This window comes from Callospermophilus lateralis, chromosome 3 (genome assembly GCF_048772815.1).
Source record: "Callospermophilus lateralis isolate mCalLat2 chromosome 3, mCalLat2.hap1, whole genome shotgun sequence".
Classification (NCBI taxonomy): domain Eukaryota; kingdom Metazoa; phylum Chordata; class Mammalia; order Rodentia; family Sciuridae; genus Callospermophilus; species Callospermophilus lateralis.
In genome coordinates this window covers 185,225,803-185,251,211 of record NC_135307.1, presented here as the reverse complement: position 1 = coordinate 185,251,211, position 25,409 = coordinate 185,225,803, and the positions used below count along the sequence as shown (strand labels likewise).

General features: G+C 41.8%; 3 protein-coding genes across 4 annotated transcripts; 1 reads left to right on the top strand and 2 right to left on the bottom strand.

Annotated features, from left to right (window-relative positions):
• Positions 1-838: 838 nt before the first annotated feature.
• On the top strand, positions 839-6,510 carry Tubb1 (tubulin beta 1 class VI). The gene is made up of 4 exons (XM_076849485.1): positions 839-895; positions 4,565-4,673; positions 5,230-5,340; positions 5,435-6,510. Exons 1-4 carry the CDS (start codon positions 839-841, stop codon positions 6,508-6,510), a joined length of 1,353 nt encoding a protein of 450 aa, XP_076705600.1.
• A 3,636-nt stretch (positions 6,511-10,146) lies between these two features.
• On the bottom strand, positions 10,147-13,483 carry Atp5f1e (ATP synthase F1 subunit epsilon). The gene is made up of 3 exons (XM_076851886.1): positions 13,351-13,483; positions 11,673-11,799; positions 10,147-10,300 (listed from the first exon to the last, which is right to left on the bottom strand). The coding sequence occupies exons 1-2, from the start codon at positions 13,380-13,382 to the stop codon at positions 11,676-11,678; spliced, it is 156 nt and encodes a 51-aa protein (XP_076708001.1). The 5' UTR covers positions 13,383-13,483; the 3' UTR covers positions 10,147-10,300; positions 11,673-11,675.
• Positions 13,484-13,832: 349 nt separating this feature from the next.
• Prelid3b (PRELI domain containing 3B) lies at positions 13,833-23,478 on the bottom strand. 2 transcript variants are annotated; one of them, XM_076851883.2, is made up of 6 exons: positions 23,272-23,478; positions 19,275-19,443; positions 18,029-18,118; positions 17,388-17,458; positions 17,154-17,256; positions 13,833-15,843 (listed from the first exon to the last, which is right to left on the bottom strand). In XM_076851883.2, exons 1-6 carry the CDS (start codon positions 23,301-23,303, stop codon positions 15,724-15,726), a joined length of 585 nt encoding a protein of 194 aa, XP_076707998.1. In that variant the 5' UTR covers positions 23,304-23,478; the 3' UTR covers positions 13,833-15,723. The 2 variants fall into 2 exon arrangements, with proteins under 2 accessions (XP_076707998.1, XP_076707999.1); XM_076851884.1 differs by lacking the exon at positions 23,272-23,478 and adding an exon at positions 22,937-23,179.
• Positions 23,479-25,409: the final 1,931 nt, after the last annotated feature.

Sequence of the window (25,409 nt, the reverse complement as noted above, 5' to 3'; positions counted from 1 at the left end):
TCGTACTTTGAGTCCAATGTCACGTTGTCCTGTGGGATGTTTTCCCAGGTCCTGTCATAGCACGGGGTTGTAAGGACCAAGGACTGGAAAGGGGCTGGGAGGACAGCTGGGGTCAGATTGGGAAAGGCCTGGAGGCCAAGCAGTGGCTCTGAACTTTCTCTCTCAATGGAGTTTTCTTGAGCTCCTAAGACTCACGGGTCACCTTCCAATGGTGATCAAGTTCATCATCATTTATTACATAAGTCCTAATTATTTTTTCCATTAACAATAAAATTCAAAACTTAAATAATAAAAACCATCCCCCCACATTCCCTCGGATATTACCACATACCACAAGTGGTTTTCAAATCACTCCCTGGGAAATTCAGCCAAAGACTAGGTCAAGTGTTGAGTTCAGACAACTGATAACTTGCACAGGCAAGACCCTGTGCAGGTGGTCCCAGCCACCGCAGCAAGCTGGGAGCCATGGCTATCATCATGCTCAGGCATCAGAGCTGGCACCAGTGCCCAGGTGCCACATGGGCAAGGCCTGTGAGGTGCAGTTCAGGCACCACACAGAGGTGGCCCCCCATCTTGCACTCCTGCTCTGGGAAATGACTGGGCAATATTCTGTCAGGAAAGGAAAGACAACCCATCTGGAAGGTTGATAGGCAGAGAGCTGAGAGGGTTAGGGCTGGGTTGTGGACTGGACACACCCCTGGGCCAACTGCAAGGGTGGTCTGAAAGCTGGTCTCATCCCTGCAATGACCAAAGTCACAGCCGGCTCTCGCTGGTGAACAGTGGGTCTCCTGGAGTCTGAGCATCCCAAGAAGAGCTGACCCTTGGGTTCAAAGCAAGGATGCGGGAAATCGTGCACATTCAAATCGGCCAGTGTGGCAACCAGATTGGAGCCAAGGTAGGTAAAGGCTGACTGCTGACTAGGTCCCCCAGACCCGTAAATACCCCAGCTGGCAGGGAGACAGTGGCCTTGCAGATGCAGGCACTTGCTGAGGACTTGGTTTATTAAACAGATCTTTAGTTACAGAGACACAGAAACTATTAAAGGCTGAGAGGATTAGTTTAACTAATGCTAATTTGGACCATAATTTCATGTATGTAATTCCCGTCAGTCATTTCATTTATATATTTTTTCTTTTGGTACTGGGGACTAGACACACTGAGCTACATCCCAGCCCTCTATCTTTTTGTTTGAGACAGGGTCTTACCAAGTTACTGAGTGCCTTGCTAAGTTGCTGAGACCCTTTAAACTTGGAATCCTCTTGCTTCAGCCTCCTGAGTTCTAAGGGATTATAGGTATGACCACCACCATTTTACTTTTATCATCTTTTTATTTCTAACAGTAATTTGTCTCAAATGAGGATTTTGAAATTTGTTGGGAAGTTTTTAGACCTTATTGTTATAGTGTCTTTTCCCTCCCCTCCCATGTTCATGCTATTAAAAAAATTGTTTTATTTAGTATACAACAGGAAATTAAAGAGGTAAACCCAAGATAAAGTTTTTGTGTATAGTGGCAGAAATAATTAAAATACTTCCTTTGAGGTATGAGATATTTTATCATGCCTAAAAGCTTTTTAACTCTCTTCCTTTTTGAGATTGCATAATATTCCATGATATGGATAGACCACATTTTGTCTATATATTCATCCATTAGTGAACACTTGGATTATTTCTCCTCTACTCCTTCTGCTTAAATTTTTCTGCAAAATACCTGACTCAATTTGCTAAAACCAAAAAGACAGGTGCTTCAGCTCAAGATCTCCAATCCTCATTGTAGTATAAACAACTGGACTCTGCAACACCCAGATAACTTGTTCTCTTTGCTATTTTGAAATCACTTCTACCAGGAGCACACCTATAATCCCAGCATTTTAGGAGGCTGAAGTAGGATTGAAAGTTTGATAGCTTAGTAAGACCCTGTCAAGGGTCTTAGAAATTGAAAAGAAAGCCCCAAAGGACTGGGGTGTAGCTCAGTGGTAGAGGGGTAGTCTAGCATATGTGAGGCCCTATGTTCAATCCCCAGTAGTCCAAAAAGAAAATTACTTTTACTAGAATGAATTGCATTAAAAGTAAGATTTTAAAGCACTTCCATTAGGAGGCCTTACTTTTTACAGAGCAGCATTTCTCACAATAGCCAAAAGGCAGAAATAATCCAAATTTTCACTGATGAATGAATGTATAGATGAAATGTAGTCTATTCATAACATGGAATATTATGCAGTCTCAAAAAGTAAGAGGGTTAAAAAGCTTTTAGGTAAAATATACATCCCACAAAGTAAACAGTTAAGAAAACAATTCCTGGGCTGGGGATGTGGCTCAAGTGGTGGCGCGCTCGCCTGGCATGCGTGCGGCCCGGGTTCGATTCTCAGCACCACGTATAAACAAAGATGTTGTGTCCGCCGATAACTAAAAAATAAATATTAAAAATTTCTCTCTCTCTCTCTCTCTCTCCTCTCTCACTCTCTCTTAAAAAAAAAAAAAAAAGAAAGAAAACAATTCCTGGTACAATTACGTAGTATTAAGTATCTTCATATTATTGTGTATCCAAACTCCAAAATGTTTTTCATTTTATAGAACTGAAACTCTGTCCCTATTAAACACTAACTCTGTCCCTATTAAACCCATTTCCCTCCAGGCTCCAGGAGCCAATGTTCTACTTTCTGCCTCTGTGAATCTGACCACTCTTATTTAGATGGAACCATCTAGTATTCGTCCTTTCGTGACTGGCTTATTTCACGCAGCATCAACATCCTCAATCTTTACCAGTTTTGATCATCATCTCTCCATTAGCTGACCCTCGGGTTGTCCCACCTCTTAGCTGTTTTGAGAAAGGTTGCTATGAATTCAGGTCTGTAAGTGCAGGTCTTTTAAACTGAGGGCAGAGAATGTTACAGCTGGAATACTAGTCATGGTCCTTTCATGCCACAGTGACAAGACATTCATAGCTAACACAGAAATGGGGAGCCCCCTGCTCTGACATTGCAAGATAACATGGAGAGAGGCCCTGGAGAGGAAGTGCATGGTGGAGATAGGGTAAGCTCTTGGCCTGGGTGGTGCTGCCCAGTGGTTAGAATCCAACAGTGACTTCTTACTTGGGGCTGTAAGGACTTTAAGACACATTCAATTGTGGTGTCTCAGAACTTCAGTGTATTCACTCTTTCACTCCCAGGACCATGCCATAGTTTACTATAAAATAGAGCCTATTTAATTTTTATTTATAGCCTATTTTAAGACCATGACTGGAATCAAGGTGTCATTTACAAACTTAATTGGGAAAATACCCTTGAGGAGGTCTTGACAAATGAGTATGTTTTGATTGCACTTTAACAAATGCTTTTCCAGGTCATCAAAGGGGCCACCTAGTAATGGCTTCCATATTGAGAACAGGGTATGTAGCTACATACACAAATACTCTACATGTGATTGGAAGGGCAGAATGCTTCATAGCTTCAAGACAACAGCTAATGCATAATTTTGAATCACATGCATGCCTGATCATCAAAAATGCATATTACTTAAAATTGTACATAAGGTCCTGGTTATGCACTTTTGGGAAAACTTCGTGAAAGAAATCTCCAAAGTGAAATGAGATATTATTGTGAAATTTGATAAGAATTCAGTTTATTTTCACTTAATGGAATCCACACTTGAGTAACTCAGAGCACTACAAGGTGAAAGTAGAGACATGTTGTCTGATGTGAAATCATGAAGTGATGTGTCCTACAGCCTGGATTTATTTATTTATTTGTTTATGGTACTGGGGATTGAACCCAGCAATGCTTAACCACTGAGCCACATCCCCAGTCCTTTTTTTTTTTTTTTTAAAGAGAGAGGGAGAGAGAGAGAGAGAGAGAGACAGAGACAGAGACAGAGAGAGAGAATTTTTTAATATTTATATTTTAGTTTTTGGCGGACACAACATCTTTGTTTGTATGTGGTGCTGAGGATCAAACCCGGGCCGCACGCATGCCAGGCGAGCGAGCTACCGCTTAAGCCACATCCCCAGCCCACCCTTTTTGTTTTTTAATATAAATTTTTAAAATTGTAGTTGGATAACTTTATTTTTTTTATTTATTTTTATGTGGTGCTGAGGATTGAACCCAGTGCCTCACAGGTGTGAGGCAAGTGCTCTACTGTTGAGCCACAACCCCAGCCTCATCCCCTTTCCTTTTTATTTATTTATTTATTTTTGAGACAGGGTCTTGCTAAGTTGCCAGTTGGGCTTTGAACATGTTGTTCTCTTGCCTCAGCCTCTGGAGCCTCTGCAATTACAGGTGTGGCCACCACGCCTAGCAATAGCCTGAATTTAACAGAACAATCCATTTTAGTATTTTATGTGTTTGATATTTTACTGCAGGAGTTCAAGCTGGTATAAAATTCAATATTCATATTTATACTTAGTACAGGCAAAAACCAAGAAGTTCCCTGGTCATTTATGAATTGTTCATTTTTGAAGAGGGTTAGGTTGACCAAGGGAAACAAGCCCAAGAGCTCCATTTTTTTCTGATGCCCTCTGGGCCTTCCCAGATCCTTGTCTATACCTTCTCAACCCTGCTCCTACTTTCAGTTCTGGGAGGTGATTGGTGAGGAACACAGGATCGACTGTGCTGGGAGTGACCTCGGGGCATCTGCTTTGCAGCTGGAAAGAATCAGCGTGTACTACAACGAAGCCTACGGTAGGGCTGGTGGGCTGCAGTTGGTGGTGGCCCAACAACCAGGAAGCAGACAGAAGAGGAGCAAAGGCTTTGGGAATCCAAGCATCAAATGAGTGTTGTCCCACCTGGAGCAGGCAGACAGGCAGGCAGCTGAATCTCCAGAGTGGGGTCCCCACCCCTGTTCAAGAGGCAGGACTGGAGAGGAACTCACCCAGACCACAAGCAGATTAAGCAGCTCCTTTCCTAAAAAGGGAAATTTACAAAAATGTTTGTAAAGGATAGAATCATCCAGATTGGAAGGAGCAATACAACAAACAAAGATGAGAAATGTTTTTTTTTTTTCTTTTCCTTGTTTGTGTGTGTGTGGGTGGGGGGGGGGGGCGGGTATTTTACAGATATGTGTGAAATGTTTTTGGGGTGAAAGATACTATAGGAGGTACTCAAATCCTGAACTATCAAAGACCCCTTTCTAGAACACCCTTGTTTTTTGGACCAGGATTACAAGGTTTCATCTTGATGAAACATTAATTTCTAGAAAAACATCAGTTTGCTGACATCTACCTGCTGCTTTACACAGGTAAGAAGTATGTGCCCCGAGCAGTCCTGGTGGATCTGGAACCTGGGACGATGGATAGCATCCGATCCAGCAGATTAGGAGCCCTCTTTCAACCAGACAGCTTTGTGCATGGTAGGTTTTTCTAGAAGATTCCACCGGGCAGAGATGAGGATGCTTCCTACAGGTGCCCTTTCCACACATCACGCCCTCTTCCCCTTCTTTCCAGGTAACTCTGGGGCTGGCAACAACTGGGCAAAGGGCCATTATACTGAGGGAGCCGAGCTGATTGAGAACGTCATGGATGTAGTGAGGAAGGAGAGCGAGAGCTGTGACTGCCTGCAGGGCTTCCAGGTCGTCCACTCCCTGGGTGGGGGCACAGGCTCCGGCATGGGCACTCTGCTCATGAACAAGATCCGAGAGGAGTACCCAGACCGGATCTTAAATGCCTTCAGCGTCATGCCGTCCCCCAAAGTGTCGGACACAGTGGTGGAGCCCTACAACGCCGTGCTGTCCATCCACCAGCTGATTGAGCACGCTGATGCCTGCTTCTGCATCGACAACGAGGCACTCTACGACATCTGCTTCCGCACGCTGAAGCTGACCACGCCCACCTACGGGGACCTCAACCACCTGGTGTCCTTGACCATGAGCGGCATCACCACCTCCCTGCGCTTCCCCGGCCAGCTCAATGCAGACCTGCGCAAGCTGGCCGTAAACATGGTGCCCTTCCCTCGTCTGCACTTCTTCATGCCGGGCTTTGCCCCGCTCACCGCCCAGGGCAGCCTGCAGTACCGGGCCCTCTCCGTGGCGGAGCTCACCCAGCAGATGTTTGATGCCCGCAACACCATGGCTGCCTGTGACCCACGCCGCGGCCGCTACCTGACAGTGGCCTGCATCTTCCGGGGTAAGATGTCCACAAAGGAAGTGGACCAGCAGCTGCTCTCCGTGCAGACGAGGAACAGCAGCTGTTTTGTGGAGTGGATTCCCAACAACGTCAAGGTGGCTGTCTGTGACATCCCTCCCCGGGGGCTGAACATGGCGGCCACCTTCATAGGGAACAATACAGCCATTCAAGAGCTCTTCAGCAGGGCTTCTGAGCATTTCTCAGCCATGTTCAAAAGGAGAGCTTTTGTGCATTGGTACACTAGTGAAGGGATGGACATCAACGAGTTTGGGGAAGCCGAAAGCAACGTCCATGATTTGGTGTCCGAGTACCAACAATTTCAAGATGCCAAAGCCAATCTGGAAGAAAGTGAAGAGGTGATGGAGCAGGTGGAAACGGAGGCAGAGGAGGAGCCTTAGCAGGGACAGATGCTGTAGGAGAGTCACTCACAGAAGTTTCTCCAAAGATTTGTTTCTCTCCTGCAGCACTCCATGGCTGCCTTGCACTGTAGCCCAGCTATAGAGGGGGCTTTGGGGGGAGGAGGCTAATAGGCACTAGGGTCTCTGCCCAGTTAAGCACTGTGAGTGGTTTGATAGTCAATGCACACTCTTATTATCTTTCTCTTTTACTTTTCTTTTTCTTTCTTTTCTTTTCTTTTTTTTTTTTTTAACAGCGAAGTGAAAATACCATAGCCTGCCTCCTTTATTTTAAAGTGTATTGAGTCTTGACTTCAGGCCTAGCCCTAGGCAGGCAACCAGACTGCACCTGTGGGTTTGCAGGAGGCCTGTGCAGTTCACTCTTAACTCTTAAGCAGCACTGTCAGGTCCTGGCATCCTAGGGCAGCCAAGACTCACGTTGGTCTCTGTCTTTCTCACTAACACTATCTGGAATCCTGCCTTCCTTGTTGCTGGCCTCCAAAAGAGGCAGGTGACCACTAGCATATGGTGATTTATAGGCTCAGGAAAGTGCCAATATCCACTAGTATACTGCATAGAGTGTATATATACCTCAACACATGAACTGGAAAGGGAAAAAGGAAAGAGCCATAGTTTCCTCTGGCTAAACAGAAAAACAAGAGAGTGAAAAACACAACTAAAGCACACTGATCCTCTGATTCTGATTTCTGAATAATTAGCTTTCAAAACACACACACGTCCATTTTAAGTTTCTAATTAGTATTAGATTTCAGGAATTCACTAATAATTATCTTTGGCTTTCCTTTTACAGGCAATTTGGAAACATGCTTTCCAGTTTTATTCAGTAGTTGCCCTTTTCCCACAGCCCCTAAAACGCTGTGTGGCTTCTGTGCTCTTTGAGAAAGGGCATGCTGCATACTCGGCAACCACTCAAATGTAGGAATTAAGCAGAAATGGTTGCAGTGTCCTTCTTGGTTACGGAGGACATCATCTCATTAGGGAACTTTACAGTTCAAATTAATTTGCAGAAGTTGCCATAAATGTTTGCATGAGGACACAGCTTTAACCATCACAAGATTTTAATCTGCTCACATTACAACAGAACAAAATACACAAGAGCGTAATCAAATCATCCATAACTTCTTAATTACAGTTTACCTATTTCTGACACACAGCACTGTGGTTCCTTCCATACTGTGAAGGTCTTAATGGCCTTCTAGCATCACCACTGAGCTCTATTATGGGACCATGAATAACTGGTGATGGGAAAATGCTCTGACACTGACTTTAGGAAATATTTACTTGCCGGCAACTGGGTTCCCATCTCCAGATGTGCTTTTGTTATTGGCAATAATAATGGAGCAGGTGGATGGACGAGTTGCTCATTCTGGGAAATGTCACTCTTTTCTGTGTGCATCTCGAGGAAATAACTAAAATACATACCAAGAGAAAATTAGGCCTTGCCATTGGCATCTCTCACAGCCTTCTACTTACAAAATTAAAAAAGCACAAAACAATGATTTAAAACATTTTACTTGTGTGTGATTTGCGAAGCACTAGATTTAGTAAGAAACTACATATATACACTCTTTTAAGTTAATAACCTTCCCAGATGCTGAAGACTTGGAGCATGTGATTATGGCAGATTTACACACACACTTCCTCTGGCACTTTCTTTCTCAAATATAAAAAGGCAATTAAATAGATGCAAGATATGGACTTAAGATCTTTTTAAAAAAGTTCTGTTGATTTATATTATTGTAGACTTTTTGTTTGTTCAATAGTAATCATTAAAGTACAAAGAAATTCAATTTTAAATGGCTAAATTGCTTTATTTCAAACTAAATAAATTCCTTTTCTTAGAGCCTAACCACCCAGACTGATTGAGTAGTTAAAAATATTTCAAAATGCATCTCACCATCCCACTCCTTTGTATGATACAAATAGATTAAAACAACAACAAACTAGAAATGAGAGAAATTTATCCCTCCTGATTTTGAAGAGCTCATTCCTTTAGTGGTTACAGTTGCTACGGCGACATTGGTTTCTCAAGAGACTGAAATAGCAGAATTATAAAATTTTAGTGCTTGTCCAATTCCTTCACTTTACACCCCAGGCCACTACAAGAGTTTATGACTGGACTCCCTCTAACATCACCCAACTGGTCTGTGAACTACCCACAACTCAGTCTGATTGGGGTCCCTACATCATTTGGTATAGTCGTCCTGCCAGTTTCCTTGCAGTCTTGGGTTTGGGGAGTTCATTTTATTATAATACTTGATGTTCAAGTTTTTTTTTTTTTTTTTTTTTTTTAAATCAGAAAGTGCATCAAAAATTTTTTTGCTGGACAGATATCTTTTATTCAGTTCCTTACATTCTCTCCATATTACAAGTTCTGTCCCTCAAACTTACTTCTAAAACATCTCCCCTGCCTCCCCAGTAAATAACTGGTCTCTAATCACTAGATTTGAAATAATTTACTCCTTTGTCTATTACTTTATCTGTCTGGTATTAAAAAGGCCCGACAGCCTGTGATTCATTTATTCCTATCCTCTGTAATGGAAGATGCTTCCTGCTACCTTAACCCTGGGGACCCTGGCACTGAAGAGAGATGCTTTAACTTCCTAACAGCAGGAAGACAGGCCCTTGGCAGACTCTGGGGCCTCTCCCCTGCTGCATATCCCCTTCTACTCAATCCACTACTCCTTTTTGCATGCTGTCGTGAGAATTCAATAAAACTATAGGTTAAGTGTCGAAGGTCATTCCCAGAAGCTGAGAACAAAGATGTTTTCATCATCTTGTCCTCGGCCCTGATAAATTATCACCAGCTTAAGTGCCATGGTGAGAATTGGTCCTAGAAGTGTTCCAAAATTTCCTGTTCCATTTTACTTCTCCATTCTCCAAAAAGTAAAAATTTACAGTTAATTTTCCAATGGTGTGAAGTTAGGCAAGTGTTCCAAGCTTCATAGAAAGATAAAAACCAAATTTGCAACAATTCTTTCTCACTAAATATTTAATGAATGAATGAATGAACACCACAAAACTGCTGCAGCATCATACCTCAGACCTGTAGTCAAGAATCTCAAGATTTTAATTTTAGCCTGACCATTGGATCTCAATAAGCAGGTATTGAACAGCTTTGCCTCATTTCCTATGAGAAATGCTACTAAAATATAGACTCATTTATAAAACAATATGAAGTGCATTTTGTGATTAAATTGTAACATTAACAGTTCTGTATAGGTTTTAAGTGCACAATAAATAAATGAGTGCTACAATTTAGTGTTTGTTCTTTTAATGTATGCTTTCAGTAATTACTTTCATTTCCATTACTGGCTAAGCGGCACTTAGAGATACTTCTGTCTAGACAAAAGGATGAAGACCCTGCTTGACAACGGAACCATTATTCTGATGTGACTATGCAATTCAAAGATTAGGGACAACAGAGCTATAATGGCAATGTCTAATTTCAGTCACCAATTAATGTCATGAAAAACAGAACTTTTATTTTGAGACATTTAAAAAGTGTTTTCTGTATCTCTTTGGTCACTAAATATCACATATGCCATTTCCCCTTATCATGTATTTGTGCAGACAGTTTCTATAAACAAAAGTTTGACAGAAAACAAAAGCCAACAATAAGAGTGAACCATACATCAATTTATTGGCATTGTCAATTTATGAACAAGACAGTTTTTTTTTTTTTCATGAAGTGAGATGATTTTAATTTGCCATAATATGTGCCAACACTTCTTCACCTTGAAAATGTAGCATTTCAAGCTTTAGTCAGGGTCTAGGAGGAAAAAAGAAAATGCAACAGTTGCCATCCAGTTCTCTATCTTTTCTTAAACATCCAACACAAATATCAGAAAGGACCTTCACATAGTGAACTGTCAATGTAACTGTGGCTGCAAATCCCTTTGCAGGTGCAATTCCTGGATAACTTTAAGAGTGCAGGGCCTCACCCAACTGGCACTCCCCAATAAATAAATCTAACACTTGCCTAGGAAGAAAGGAACTACTTTGCCTTTAAAAGACATCAATATCCCTGGTGCTGATGGAGAGGGTCCTCACTGCTGAGCTGAACAGAACTTATTGACGACCCCAAGGATAAAGCAAAGTCACAGGAGTCAGATGCAGTATCTGGCACAGCACTACTGTATAGACTAAGAGATATTCTTAGGTCTCCTATGAACTTAGGAGATTAGACAGCCCCTAAAAAAGAACTCAATTCAAAACACCACATTTCTAGATTCTTAATATCTACCAATTCAAAATGAGAATGAAAAGTGCTTAGGGGAGACAGCTCCATCAAGTGACACTGCTCGAATCCATGAGCTGCCAAAGGGTTAATGTCTACCACACTTCTATGCTATAGTCTTTCTGCAGCTTTTTAAAAGCAAAACAAGAAAATTCAATCTGAAAAACACTGCTCTGATAATTTGCCTTATCTTTGAAATAACAATGTCAACAAAGTAGCTGAGAGATCAAATCACTTTTATAGTCTGGAGTACAAACTTCTGAACTTATCAACTGTACAGAACTGTCTTTTTATTGCATAAGAATGAAACTTTACATCACCAACATCTTTGCAGAACTAAAATGAATCAAACAGTCTGAAAGCATAATAAATTCAGCAAAACAGTATTCACTGCAGGGTCTTGCAGATTTTACTGCTCGGTAAAACAGCAGGACCCTTGCTGTACTCGCAGTCCTTATGTTCAGGAAATGGTGATTTGTGAGGACATTAGCAGATGTGGGGGAAATAAAAACGCAAAGAGCTGTAATTTTTCATGCTCCTGAACTGTTACATAACTCCAATAGCAATTAGAAAAGTGAGGAGTTTATCCTCCAAATTATTTGATTTTGTGCAGACAAATGAAACAGGTTTAATTAAAATAAGATGGCTTTCTACCTAAGCATTGCTAAATGAACTGAAAATCAATATGCCAATTACTTCTGCTTGTCAGGGCCCAAAAGGACATCCTTTTATCATGCCACAGTACTTCTACACCCTGTATATTTTAAATTATTACCCCAATAACTAACTTTGAAATGCGCTGACTAAAAAAATGAACAGAAGCCCGAACTAGAATTAGTTTGATTTTTATGTGGCTCTAAAAATTTAAGATGCAACTCTTCTTCTAAATAAATCCATAACTTACTGATTATTCCTTTTTTACTTTCACAATTTTTATGCTGCTGCCAGAAGTCTTCTCGGCATTTGCTTTGAATTCTGCCTTCAGTGCATCCCTCACTGCTTTTGCACAGATCTGAGAGTATCGGATGTAGCTGGGAGAAAATGAGAGAAGATATGTTAATTATCAATAATCCTGCCAGACAGCTATGTTACTGTGTTTTTGGTTTCTTTCCTATACTTTTAATTTTGGTTTAGTCAGACATTATTGCAGAATTGGATTTAAAACTAATTTCAAAGGAAACCTCTACACACACACAAAAAGAAAGAAATGTGCCAAAAGAGCAACTTATTTTTTGGTTCAATGATCATGATTTTAACTTACAGTAAAAGGGGCATAAATATTTAAAAAAAAAAAAATCCCACAACACGGGGGCGGGGGTGACATCATGTCTTAGAACTTGTTTTTAGGAGTTAGAGTTCCAGTGCCTGCTTCTACTTCTCTAACTGGGTGACTTGTTTGCTGTTTGACTTGCAAACAACCAACCAACCAAAAATCAGACCAAAATGTTTTTGGAGGATACAACACAAATGATTTTCCCATTTTACTTAAAACTTGTTTAACTGTATTATTCTTACAAGATAAGGTATTTATAATTAACAGAGAAAAAAACTATCCTGAACCCAAACAGCTCTTTCTCTGATAAATATTTAAAGACTTTCCTGAGAATACTAGACTGTCTCTCACAAGCCTGTCATTGAAAATATCTCCTAATCAAGGTTTCTAAATTACAAAAAGTCCTCAGAGAACACCATCAATTCTAGCAGATATCTAAATATCTGCTCCCTGTTTGGTAGCTGGATTTCTAGCAACATCTTATTTTCCCAAAAGATGCTGGTCACTTTTCACACTTTTTTTGAAAACAGGAAGTGGATGGTGGTAGCTACTCTCATGTCTTAGAACTTGTTTTTAGGAGTCAGAGGTAAAGAGTTCCAATTCCTGCTTCCACTCCTACTAACTGGGTGACTTGCAGGCTGCTCAGCCCTTGTCAGCTTGTTTATTCACCTGTAAAGACAATAGAATAAAAGAATAATAATACCTGCCCTGAAAGGGTCTGAGTGGTACAAAGTGTGAAAAACCTTGGATCACATAGTAGGTGGTTTAATAAATGGTTTCTGTTATTGTTTTTCAAGTTCATCGTACTTTGCTTGACCATAGCACGTCAGGGAACTCGGGCTACTCAGTAGCTGGGGAAGTTACCATTACTCAAATCTAGCCAACTCGCAAGGTGTGTCACTAGGACCACAGGTTCCCACTGCACACCGGGCGGCAGCTGCACACTTGAAACCCCCCCCACCCCCGGGGCACCACTGTGCTTTGCAGGTCTGAACAACTCAGAGGGGGTTTCCACCCTTTTCCACAAGGACACCGAGGTCAAGGGGTAACACAAGAGGGCATGCAACTCTGCGGGGCTGTCCTCGTGTGCAGCCGATGCACGAGGGAGTACTGCCCGCGCCGGGCCCGCCCCGCCGGCGTCCGCATCCTCCGGGGCCTTAGGCCGGCAGCCCTTGTCCACGGCGACGCCATCTTGGCGGCGGCGCCGAGGCCCGGAGACCGGTGGGGAGGGCCAGGCCACGCGCCAGCTACTCCCCGCCGCGACTCTGGCGCCGGGCCCGTGCGCTTCCCTCCAGAGGCCCGGGCCTACCTGAGTCCAGCCTGTCGCCAGTACGCCACCATGATGTCGCGAGAGGGGGTGCGTCGGGTCGAATCGCGAAAACGCGGCAGTAGCGGCTCAGCCGGGCGGCAGGAAGGTCAGGCCCGAGAAGCGGAAGGGGCGGGGCTAGCGGACCTGCCAATCACCGCATATAGCCCCGCCTCCGCAGCCCCACCGCGGAAGCCCCTCTGCCGCCTCGAGCCAATGGGGGCGCGCGGCCAGGGCTGCAGGTGCCAATCCCGGGGCGGGCTGACTGGCTGCGTCTGCCCATTGGCTCCGGCGGGCGGTGGACAGCGAGATCGTGCCGAGCCCTGCCCGGGGCGCGAGGAACCGGTTGTGGTCGTGGGTACCGCGCAAAGCCGGGCGTGACCCGTTAGTACGGTGCCGATGTGCTGGCCTTCAAGGAGTTGCTCTTCACCTTCAACCACGAAAAACACGTTATAATCAAGAAAAACACCACAGTCCAGAGAAAGTTTTTATTAATAAAAAGTTTTTAATTTCTTTCATTTTTTTAATGAGATGCTCAAGAGTTCAAGAGTTGCAGTCATCAATACTTTATTTAATTCAGTCCTCTTCAATTAATTTGCTGGCTGTGATTATATTTTAACAAAATCAACAAATTATCAGCTATTTCAAAAGATGAAACTAACTGTATTGGAAAATGAAAATAGGATTTTATCATTAGATCAGAATAAAAAAAATCAAACGAAGGATTAAAATAAAGATTTTAAAAATTTGTTTTCCACTTAGGATATTACACCTTTTTTTCCCAGAAAAAGTATAACAGAAATTATACAAGTCACTTTTTGTGTAACATTAATATTTAGCAATGTTTTCTTTAGCTGAAATGTTATTTCAGTTGTAAAAACCATCTCCGCTTACAAAAAAACATAATCAGAAACCTTATCGGATTTAACTTGCTTTTATAAATATCCTAAGAATTCTTTAGCTAAACAGTATTTTCAATAGAAAAACACAATTTAAAAAAGTTTGGTATCTTTCGGTCGTTTTATGTACACTGGTCTCTATAGAAGGTGATCTCATTAAGCACTGTAAAATAAAGGCAAGAGCTCATCACCTTTTAACAAAAATATTTTGTATGCAACAACTGCAAGTATCAAAGATATCATTTAGTGATTAAAACTGCTTGCTACAAAATATTAAACAAAATACATTTATTGGATTGTTTTTCACTTTTCAGCCACCCTCTGGCATCAAAAATAAGGACATCCCATTAATAAAACCTGCAGTGCAATTGGCTCAGTGGTTAGTTTGGGCCACTCTGTCCCCACCTTTCATTATTCTTTTTTCTCCCCAAACGCCCTCACATCCCCACAGTGGCACCATATTATTAAAAACATTAAGTACCTGGGATTTATGCCTCACATCAAGACATCATTTGAGTAATTTCAAATGATGTACAGCTCTTCATGTAAAAAAGATGTTTTGTGGTCACAATTACTTCAAAAAGTAATTATATTCAAATAACCTGACATATCATGCCTTAGCAATTACAAAACCATGATTTTGACACATGGCAATTTATAAGTTAGGCAAATGTGAAATGCTAAAAGATGCGAACAGCTGTTCTGTTTAAGTGTTCTGTTTAAGAGTGCTGCGAAACTCAGGTAATGACTTTATTTTTTTAGTTAACATAACCAGCCCACGGTACAGCATGCTAAATCATAAAGTACAAGTCCAAGGAAGGTACTACCTTTACTAAGTTACAAAACTTTGGCAAATCAACACAGTACTCTATAATACAATAAAATATTATTTATGTTGGAGTCATATATTAGACTTAGTGATGGTTTTTATTCCAAAAACATCATTTAAATACCAAATCAAAACACTGTGGTTTTTAGCAGAGCAAGTTATTTTATACAATTTAATGTCTTTTAAAACTACACAAATTCTCATTTTAGAGTCAGTTCCCCCATGCAGGCTGTGCTAGTCTGTATTAGCAAGGTGAGTGTGTGTGTATGAGGAGAGGCTCTGTTTGCTTGGCTCTGGGGTTGGTCCAAAGTCAGGTACAGTTCCAATGCCTGAAAAGTGTTAAAATTCTATTTTAAGGAGACTCAATGTCAATACCCATTTCTCCGGAGTACTTTAAAAAAAATTGTTAAATTTCACATAAATACTAGAACTCTAGAAATTAGTCATTTCAAGCCACAATAACCTCAGATGATCCCTTGGATTTTAAAAGTCCTGTATCTTTTAGTTTTGATCAAAAGTCACATAGCCTTACTCCAGATTATTAGAAAAAAAAATTCTACCTAAAATACAGTTGTACTTTTTAAATAACAAATAAATACACTGTCTGCTTGGAGAGACCTGGGGATTTGATATTCTATACTGACTTTATCATTTTTCTACAAATGCCGCCGCTGCCATTGGTGTCCTTATGCTTCCTCTTGCTGAAGCCGTCAACTCTTCAATCTCAGCATTTAATTTGTGTATTACCCATTCCATTGCTTCTCGGCCCTTAAAAAAAAATCCAATATATTTAGTGTTACTGAGTGATAGCAAAGGTATGTACAACAGGAAGTAACAAGGAGTGTTAAGAGCATAACTAAGCTCCAAAAGGACAGATTGTTTTTGTTCTTGCTTTCTTTTTTCAAATATTATTTACCAAATATCAAATGCCTTGAGCAACTGGCTTGACCCATAAACTGATTTTTATTTTGTATGCAAAAGATGTTCTCAAAAGAATCTACAATTAAATGACAACATGTTTTATGCATTTCATAATCAGAGTGGTCAAACCCTTTTTCATGTCTAAATTTTAGATTAATGACTTGTACCAGACCCTGAAGGATCTGGTCCTTAATTCCATCCTCACCCCTTCCTGCCTGGTGCTCTACAAAATTCCTTAAAGAATGGAAGGAGGAGCATGTCATGATTCCTTTGTCAGGGCCTATGCACACACAGTTCCTCCACCCCAATGCTCTTTCCAGCTTATCCCACAATCCACCTCCATTCAGCGCTTGGCAGAAACATCCATCACTACACACTCTCCTGCCTGTCCTTATTCTCCCTTTCCTAAATGAGTGTTGTGAGATTCACACTAACTTCTGCTTAACTCAGCGAGGGCAGGGACCACATTTGCTTTGCTCCCTGCTGTTATCCCCAGTCCAGCCTAGTATTCCGCCTGGCACAGAGAAAGTCTCTGAGTACCTCTGACTGCTGCATGACTATATTAAACATGTGTTAAAAGAACAGTGCATTATTAACTCTTTCCCAAAATTTACTTTTTTTTAAACAATGCACTCTCATTGAGAGCGATTCTTGATGGAGCAAAACTTGGTTCTTGAAGGTGATGGAAAAAACTGAACTCTTTTATATCTAAAACACATATATTATGTATGTAGTGTTAACTATATCTCATGGATTAGAAGGAAAACATCAAAGACTGATGAAGGGGATGATAATAAAGAACAGTTGTGGGACAGCAGTTAAACTGCACACAGCTACACATTATTAAGTACTTCTATGTGCTGGGCCTTAGGCCACACATGCTCCATATGTTATCTCATTTACCTCATGCCAACCCTGTAAGATGGGCAATCTCCAGTTCCCAGATAGGAAACTGAGGCACAGAAAAGTTCACTTGATTGCTCAAGGTTGAAAGGTTGGATAGAACCTGCCATGTAAACCCAGGCATACTAGACTCCAGAAGCCTGACTGTCTGGCTTCTGACTGCAAAGTGGCTGAGAGTCAGCTTACAAGGACAAATAAATTCAGCTTAAGGTCTTCTGGAAATGAACCCAAGCATTGAGTAGCAGTCTACTTACTTTACTAGCATTAGAAGATATTGTGGTTGCCATCAGTCCTTCCAGGTAACTGCTAAGGCTGACTCCCTGCACAGAGATGATGGCTTCCTGAGTCAAAATAGTCCTGCCACAAAACACACGCACAGTGTGAGATGACCCAACTTGCCCTCTTTAAAAAGATTTAGTAAATTAAAAAACAAACAAACAAACCCAAACTCCTTGTAAAGTATGTTGGTCAAAAATATTTTTACTTACTTTTCTGGGTCTTGAGGATGTGGTTTGTAGATAAGTCTCTCATCCACTGAAACCATATTTGTAAAGGAAATCTATAGAACAAGGGGATACAAAGCAAATCATGGGGCTGGGGTTGTAGCTCAATGGTAGAACGCTTGCCTAGCATGTGAGGGACACCAGTGCCTTGATTCTCAGCACCAATATAAATAAATAAGTAAAATAAAGGTTCATCAACAATTTTAAAAAATATTTAATAAAAAAGTAAATAATTTTGGAAATAAAGATTAAAAATATTTTCAAAATCAAAACACAAACCAAAATCTTACTAGCTAAATATACAAAACAATAAAAAGCCAAACACAAATAAACTTTGATATTTTTCTATGAATACAACTTAAATTTCACTGTTCACTGTCTACTTTTTATTTTTTAAAATTAAGAAAAGTATAATAATAACATGCACATGATCCTGCATTCACTTTATTGAATGGTAGCTCCTAAAAAGAGGTGGGACCATTAGAGCAACAAGGCTGCAAAGTTGAGCAGTGCTGACCTCAGCTCCCAAGTACTGACTTTCTACACACATCCATCTGGTATCAACTATACAACAAAAAATTAAGCCAAACAGTTCAAAATTAAAACAAAAGAGAGCCAAGACTTACATTAGTCGATTTAAGTTCCATTGTTTTCTCTACAGGATCAACTACAGAATGTTCTTGCACATATGTTTTGGTTCTTGCTGAACCAATAAGCTAAGAAAAACATTCAGAATTAGTAATCAGAGGAGGAACTCTTACTGAGTGTATCAATATTTTATTTGATTGTATAAATGTGTTACAATAGCTTAACCCAAAATCTGTTTTGAAAAAACAGGAGGTAACAAAGGTCAGAAAGAACTGTTGGAGGGCAACAATAACTCACACATTACAGATGAGACAAGACTGCTATACCCCAAAACCTTTCCTAAAGGCAGCCAGGAACCAGCCTAAGAGAGTGCATGCAATCTAAGTCATGCCACCAAAACCGCCAAGGTGCGCAAACAAAATACAGAAATCAGAAGATTTGGGGCAACACGGCATCTAGAAGAGGGAGAGTCCCAGAACCTGTCAGTATCTCCTGAAGTATTCCATGGGAAAGGCCCCACAGCTTCATGCTCCAGATACAAAATGAACATCTTGCTGAGGAAGATCCCAGCAGCACCAGAGCTACTTCCTGCGCTTGACCTCCCAGGCCTGCTTCCTGTTCTTGTTCACTTCTGTGTCCTTGTCACCTAATGCTGTGGTTTGTATATAGGGGATGAGTATATTCCTGATGAAAAATGTATACTTAAGATTTCTGAGTAGACCTGCCTTCTGTGAAGACAGACCCTCTACAGAAAACCGGCTCCATTTGCCACATCAGTTTTCTCACACTGTGATAAAATGGCATTCTAGTTTCTTGCTGCTTAAAGTGCATCACTAAAGCTACTCTTTTGTAACTGACTAGAACTGTTTTCCACTGTACAGGAAGGAATACCAGGCTATGGCACAAATATGACAACGCTAAGTCCTAGAACACTCTCCTATTATCAACCACAGCAACTGTCACCTAACAGTCATGACTGGACCATTACATCTACATTTTATTGGTCTCAAGTTGCTGGCAAAAGCAGAAAGAACAGAATAAACTCCTTTTAGGTTATACAGCATCAGTTGGTTCCCTTCAGAAGGTTCTATCGGGCGCCTTCATGAAGACTGTAATAATATTTCCAATTCATTATACACTCATAACTCAAGTTTATTATAATACAATTTGAACTGATGCAAAAATGATATTCAGAATCTGCTCCCACAACCTATTTGAAATTATAATGTGTTTTAGGAAACTTCTGCACTGCAGGCACACTTCTCGGGGATCCGGCACACTTACAGACTTCACGATGGAAGGCAGTCCCCACTCTGTGCTAAGAAGTCTGTGGCTGTGCAGCTTTCCAGAGGGATCTATATGCCTGTCCAGCACATCAACTCCAACCACACTCGGGTTCATAGGGTTTGGGTATTTCTGCATTGCAGCTGTTGTAACAGTTTCCCATGGGTGGCTGCCAACACAAATCCAAAATCAAACGTTTAAAAATATGCATGATAATTAAACAATTTTTATAACTTATCAAATCACTCTTTATGTTGGAAATCTAATTAGTTTACCTAGGGACAATTATTTTCTGAACACTGACTGAATGATGATTTTGGGAGCTTGATCTGCATTTTTAATGTGAACAGAATTTGGTATTTTTCTAGAACACAGGCTATATAAATGTAATTGATGTCTATAAATATCAAATTATCTACAGAGAATTAAAGTGTAGTTTCTTATCTTTCCTATTTACAATTATCAACTTTCACATGTAAATTGTTTCTAGGAAGAACCACTAATTCATAAAAAATGTATTTAAAAATTATGTTCTGAAACAAGTAGCAAAACCAGCCCCTTCCTACCCTTTTGTGGTACTGAGGATTGAACCCAGGAGTGTTCTACCACTGAGCTCCATCCCCAGCCCTTATAATTTTTTATTTTGAAACAGGGTCTTGCAAAGTGGCCCATGTTGGCTTTGAATTTGCAATCGTGCTGCCTAAGCCTCCTGAGGAGCTGGGAATTACAGGTGTGCACTACTAACATGCATGGCTAAAACTAGCCATTAAACCATTTATTCTTTTGTTTGACCACAATCCCATGAAGTTATAAGAGAAAAAGAACTTATAGGCACTGTAAATTCTTATAGGAATTTCAGAAGATCCAAAACTTTATTGATTAAAGTATGAAAAATTTCTCTACGTTAATATAAAACAGTGTCCCCTCCAGTCAATAGCCATTATTTTCCTCCAAGAAGTGATTCTGATTTCTGTTTTGAAAAGGTCACTCAATACTATAAAATGTTCTTCTGGCCCCCAATATGCTATTTTCTAATAATCTCTCTTAACATAATAGGCAGTTCTTATCACCTAGGACCGAAGTAGTTAACAATACCATGTCATTTGAGAATGTGCAGAGTCTTTATTTTCTTGAAAAGGCACAGGTGCTTCAGTGACTCAAAATGTGATATATATTAGCTTTTTACAAACTTCTGTGAATTAGCTACTTTAGATGTCCCTCTTACAAAAAGCCTGTGTCAACTACCATTAGTACTGAAGGTGGTCTGGACCACCTGCTTGACCGATGCCAATCCCAAACTATCTGTGCTTTGTCTTAATTTGAAGGAGAAAGACAAGATCTGGAGATGATGTGTCAAGTCATACTTGACTGATATAAATCACCCAGCATTACTTCTTATTTTTCTAAAAGTAAAACAGGTAAAAAATTCATTTCAGAGACCTCAAGACTGAAAACTACATCTTGTTAACAGACAGGAAACCTCACTCCATTGATTTCTCAGAACCCTGGACAATCAGTGACATGCTTTTTAATGTTTTCATTTTCTCAAATTAAGCTCATTCTGTTTTTAATCTCAACCCTTATTCAGTAATCAATGCAGATATGTAAGTGGAACAGCTTCATAAATCTAAACAGGCCCCAGAAATGGAAGTGATATAGGCCAAGCACTCTGATTATCACCAAGGAAACTATCTAAAATGAAAATCAGATGAACATTTTCCCTGTCCATCTAGTCATATACCATGGTGAGCTGGCTTCCATGTGCTTATCTCTTCTTCCCACCCTCTCTAAAAAATTAATAACTCCATGGCTTCAGGGTGGTAATGCATTATTTGTAATTTTGCCTATCTCTGTGCTCTTAGCCAACTTGAAAACATCAATGTTGACATAGCTCAAACTAAGATTGCTTTATGAAACAAAGTTGCTCAAACTTTATAAAGGTTGCATATTACAATCTTCCAACAATTGTTTTAACTGTATTAACATAATTATGTGAAAAAGATCTAATACCAAACGACATTCAAATATAGCACCAAAATGGAGTCAAGGGATCCTAGTGGGTGGCTTAGAGTCCTATTCAATTTCTTCACCTATAAAATGAGGTGGGTGTGGTAGAGCACACCTGTAATCTCAGTGATTAGGAGACTAAAAGTTTGAGGCCAGCCCTAGTAATTTAGTGTGGCCCTAAGCAATTTAGAAAATAAGATAGAAAAAATATATATGATATATGAAACAAAAAAAAAAAAAAAAATAGAAAAGGTTGGGAATGTGGATGACTGATTAAGTACCCCTGGGTTCAATTCCCTATACCAAAAAAAAAAAAAAATAATAAATAAAAAAAAAAAATTAAAAAAAGGTGGGGACATTGTTAACTCCATTGGGGCAATAGTATCTTGATCTATTTACAATGTAACCAGTCCAAAGAGCAATGCCTAGCACATACTAGGCATTCTTCCATGTTGAAGTCATCAACTGAACATCAACCATAAGCTAGACATCAAGAGGAAGTGCTGGAAAATCAAGGATGGATAAGGCATAGAATGAGAACCTGGGTGTGGGTATGACAGCAACATCCTGAAGATGGGACACATGAAAATGGTAAGATTTGTGAGAGGAAATTTTGATTTGGACTTCAGGAATGTTGAGTCTGAAGAGGTGCTGGACAGTAGGCAGTGGCAGACACCTGAAAATAACAATGGGAAGTTCCTGAGAGGCTGGAGATCAAGGTACAGATCTGGTCGCCATGAACGTGTATCAGCTGGCACCCTGACTGAGCAGCTCAGACTATTTGGAGAAGAGCCAGAGCAGAGCTGCTTGCTGCTCCTCCTCCTGGAATATGGAGAGCATTTATTTGAGTATGCCTATCTTCTAGAAGGTAGGTCCCAGAACTTTCATCGAATCTTTAAGAGGTCTGCGACAAAAAGAGAAAGAGTACAATCTTACTAATGAAATGGAAGACAGGCAGGCCAACAATTGAATCTCATTCAACATTTACACGAATAGGGAAAAAGTGAGGAAGATGTTGAGAAAGAGGACAGGAGTGGAGATAGGAACTGGGACAAGGTGAGGAGAAGTTTAGGGAAGACCAGGGAGAAGGGAGTTCTGAAAGCCAGACTCGGTACCAAGCACTTCTGAAGCATTCCACCTTGGGCAAGCACCCTGAGGCTGAGTGGACTAGAGGACATGGCCAGGTTCAAGAATACTATAAAGACTACAATATAAAAACCGTGGTCTGTCTTTCCTCCTCACACAAGTGGGTTCTAAACTTCAGGAAGAAAAGAAAGCTTCCGTCTGTTTCTAACATTCTGTTCTTTCTGCATAAACAGGCGTTCCGAGGGGCCTGATTCATCGTGTAAAAGTGTTGACTTCTTTTAAAATTGCCCTCAGAAACACAGACTCGAATGTCTAAATCAGACAACACCACAAAGTTACAATAATGAAAACGGTGTGGCAATAGCAGCAAGATGAGCGGAGGAGAGCGGACAGTCTATAAATCACCACAATGTCCAAGGCAAGGTGGCATTTCACACCAGCGCGAGGGGCAGATCAGTCAACAGAGCCCTGGAATAACGCCCTGACCACTTATTTAGGAAAACAGCGCACAGCTGCTTATGCCGGTGGTTCTTCGGTATGGGGCGTGCAGAGGTGACTGCAGGCCTCACCTGGAGCTACTGGAAGGCCTCTCCGCTGCTGCAAGTTCAGGACAAGCACAGCGGGTCTGAAGGCGCTTGGGGTCTGGCTACTGCCAGCCGGGCAGACCACAGAGGGGCCACATCTCCCACTTCCGCCTCAGAGCGCTAGGCCGTGCGCCCAGGGCCTGACACGCCGGTGCTTGGTCACCCGACGGCACGTTGTGGCCAGCGTACCGACGGCGCAGGCCTTCAAGCCCCCGACGGCCGAGACAGCGCGGCGGGGCGGGGCCTGGGGTCGTGACCTTGCCCCGCCCGCGGGCACGGCTCGTCGCTCCCCGGGGACCTCCGCGCCCGCCCGAACTTACTCGAAGACGTGCTCCGAGGTCCAGATCTTCATGGTGCCGGCGGCCTGAGTCCTGTCCCGGAGACTCTAGGGGACAATGAGGCCACACTACCCAGCCCCACCCGCACCCGGCGGCCGCGCAGCGCGCAGGCGCCGTCGGGCCCGGCGCGAGGACGTCCCGACGCGCGGCCCCGCGCCCTATCCCGGCCGGGCCAAGCCTCAGCGCCGCGCAGCGCAACCGGGCTCCGCCCCCTGAGGGCGCTGCGTGCCGGCGCAACCGGGCCCCGCCCCCTGGGGGGTGCGTCGCGCAGTCGCAGAGCTGGCGGCGATCGCTCGGCAGTGGCTGTGCTGCGCAGGCGCGGTTCGTCTCGTCGACCTCGTTCTCCCTTCTTGGCTTGCCCACCGAAGCCCTGTAGCCAACCTGCAGTCCTCCACGGTGTGGGTACCACCTGCCTGCGGTGGGGATGACACGCGTGGCGGTCGGGTGTGTCATTGCGCCCCTCCACCTGCATCAGCAAGCCCGCCCACAGGCAGACTCTTGTCACCCTGAGGTCATCCTGTTTGACTCCCATTGGGAGGGAGCCTTTGAATGCTTCTCTTGCTGGGTGATGAGTCTCGGTACCCTCCTAGGAAGGGCTCTTTGATTATTGGAAAGGGAGATAATTGCTTTTGGGATGAATTAACGAAATCGTCTAGCGTATCAGTTTGACTTCCACGAGGCTCTTGGCAGACTGTGCAAGGGTTCATTGTACATACTTAACTAGTCGTTTGTCCCTTAAAGCAATGACTAAGAAGTGAGGGGCCTGAGGGGGTGGCTTATGGTTGCGCTCAAGGTGAGCCTTGCCCTGGGGAGGAACTTTCTGGCTTACTTTTCAGGAGGAATCTTCCCAGCCCTGAGACCCCCACTGACCACACACAACCTTGTATCTTCCAAAAGGACAACTTACCATTTGAAATGATGATTGTGGATTGTGGAGGGCAACCTTTACACCTGTTTTTTTTTTTTTTTTTTTAAGCTAGGCTAAAGTACTGCCATGTTCTTGTTCCTGGTTTGCTTGATTGTTAAAAACAAAAGGTTAATTTAAGAAGGTGGATAATTAAAAAAAAAAAAAAAATATATATATATATATATATATATATATATATATATAACACAACAACAGAAACATAACATATAAAAAACAACAGAAACGTTTCATTAGACAAGAAGGAAATAATATAGTTGGGTAGTTGCTAAGTTCAATTTGTGGTACCTAGGATTAAAAAAGCCCCAAATCCTACAGTACTGAGAGTGATTTTCTTGGGAAGGTAATGTTAAGGACTGTGGAGAGTGCCTTAGCCTTGATTAAGATGCGAAGTTAAAGTCACTGGGAGTTAAAAACACTGGTTCAGTAACCATCAGCACAGAACAGCCTGTCCCTGCTATTCCTGGAGCTCCATGAGGCTGTTTGCCATCCAGCATCCCAATTTTATTTATTTTAGAGAATGTTATTCTGCACCCCCCGCTTCAAGATTTGTTTTTGAGTCATGAAAGTTAAGTGACACCTGTTCTATCCCTCCCATACACACATTTTATCAGTCCATTGATTTTACTTACTACATCTGAAGTGATGGGGATGAAGGTATGGCAGGATGGAGGTCTGGGACCCAAATGTCTTTTCTTTCTGTGGTGGAAATGATACCATTTCTTACATTGGAGAACAAAATTTTATTGATACTATCTCCTGGAGACTCACCTAAGAGACACACAAGAAGCACATGAATGGTTTTTAGATCTTTAACACTATGTTACTGACAATGCCTCTCACAGAAAGAGAGAAGTCATTAGCAGGTCATTAACCTGATTTGGAACTGCATAACTGGTTTTTTGGCCCTGTCCTCACTCCCTTCCGGTTGTGATCCTGAGAGGAAGAATGCAGATGTGACTGCTACCTGCAAGAAGCTTTACAATTGACTAAGAAGCTGAACTATGAGTCAAGAAGTAATTGATACCTGAAGGGAGGGCTGTGCTGAGGGCAGAGATCCAGTGTTGTGCAGCCTCAGTCCTTAAAGAAGAGGAGGAGGGGCATTTTCCTGGACCTCAGAGGAGGAGATGGTTTTGGGTTTGGGATCATTAAGTGGTAAGAGAAGAGGCACATGGAAGCACCAATGTTAGTGGCT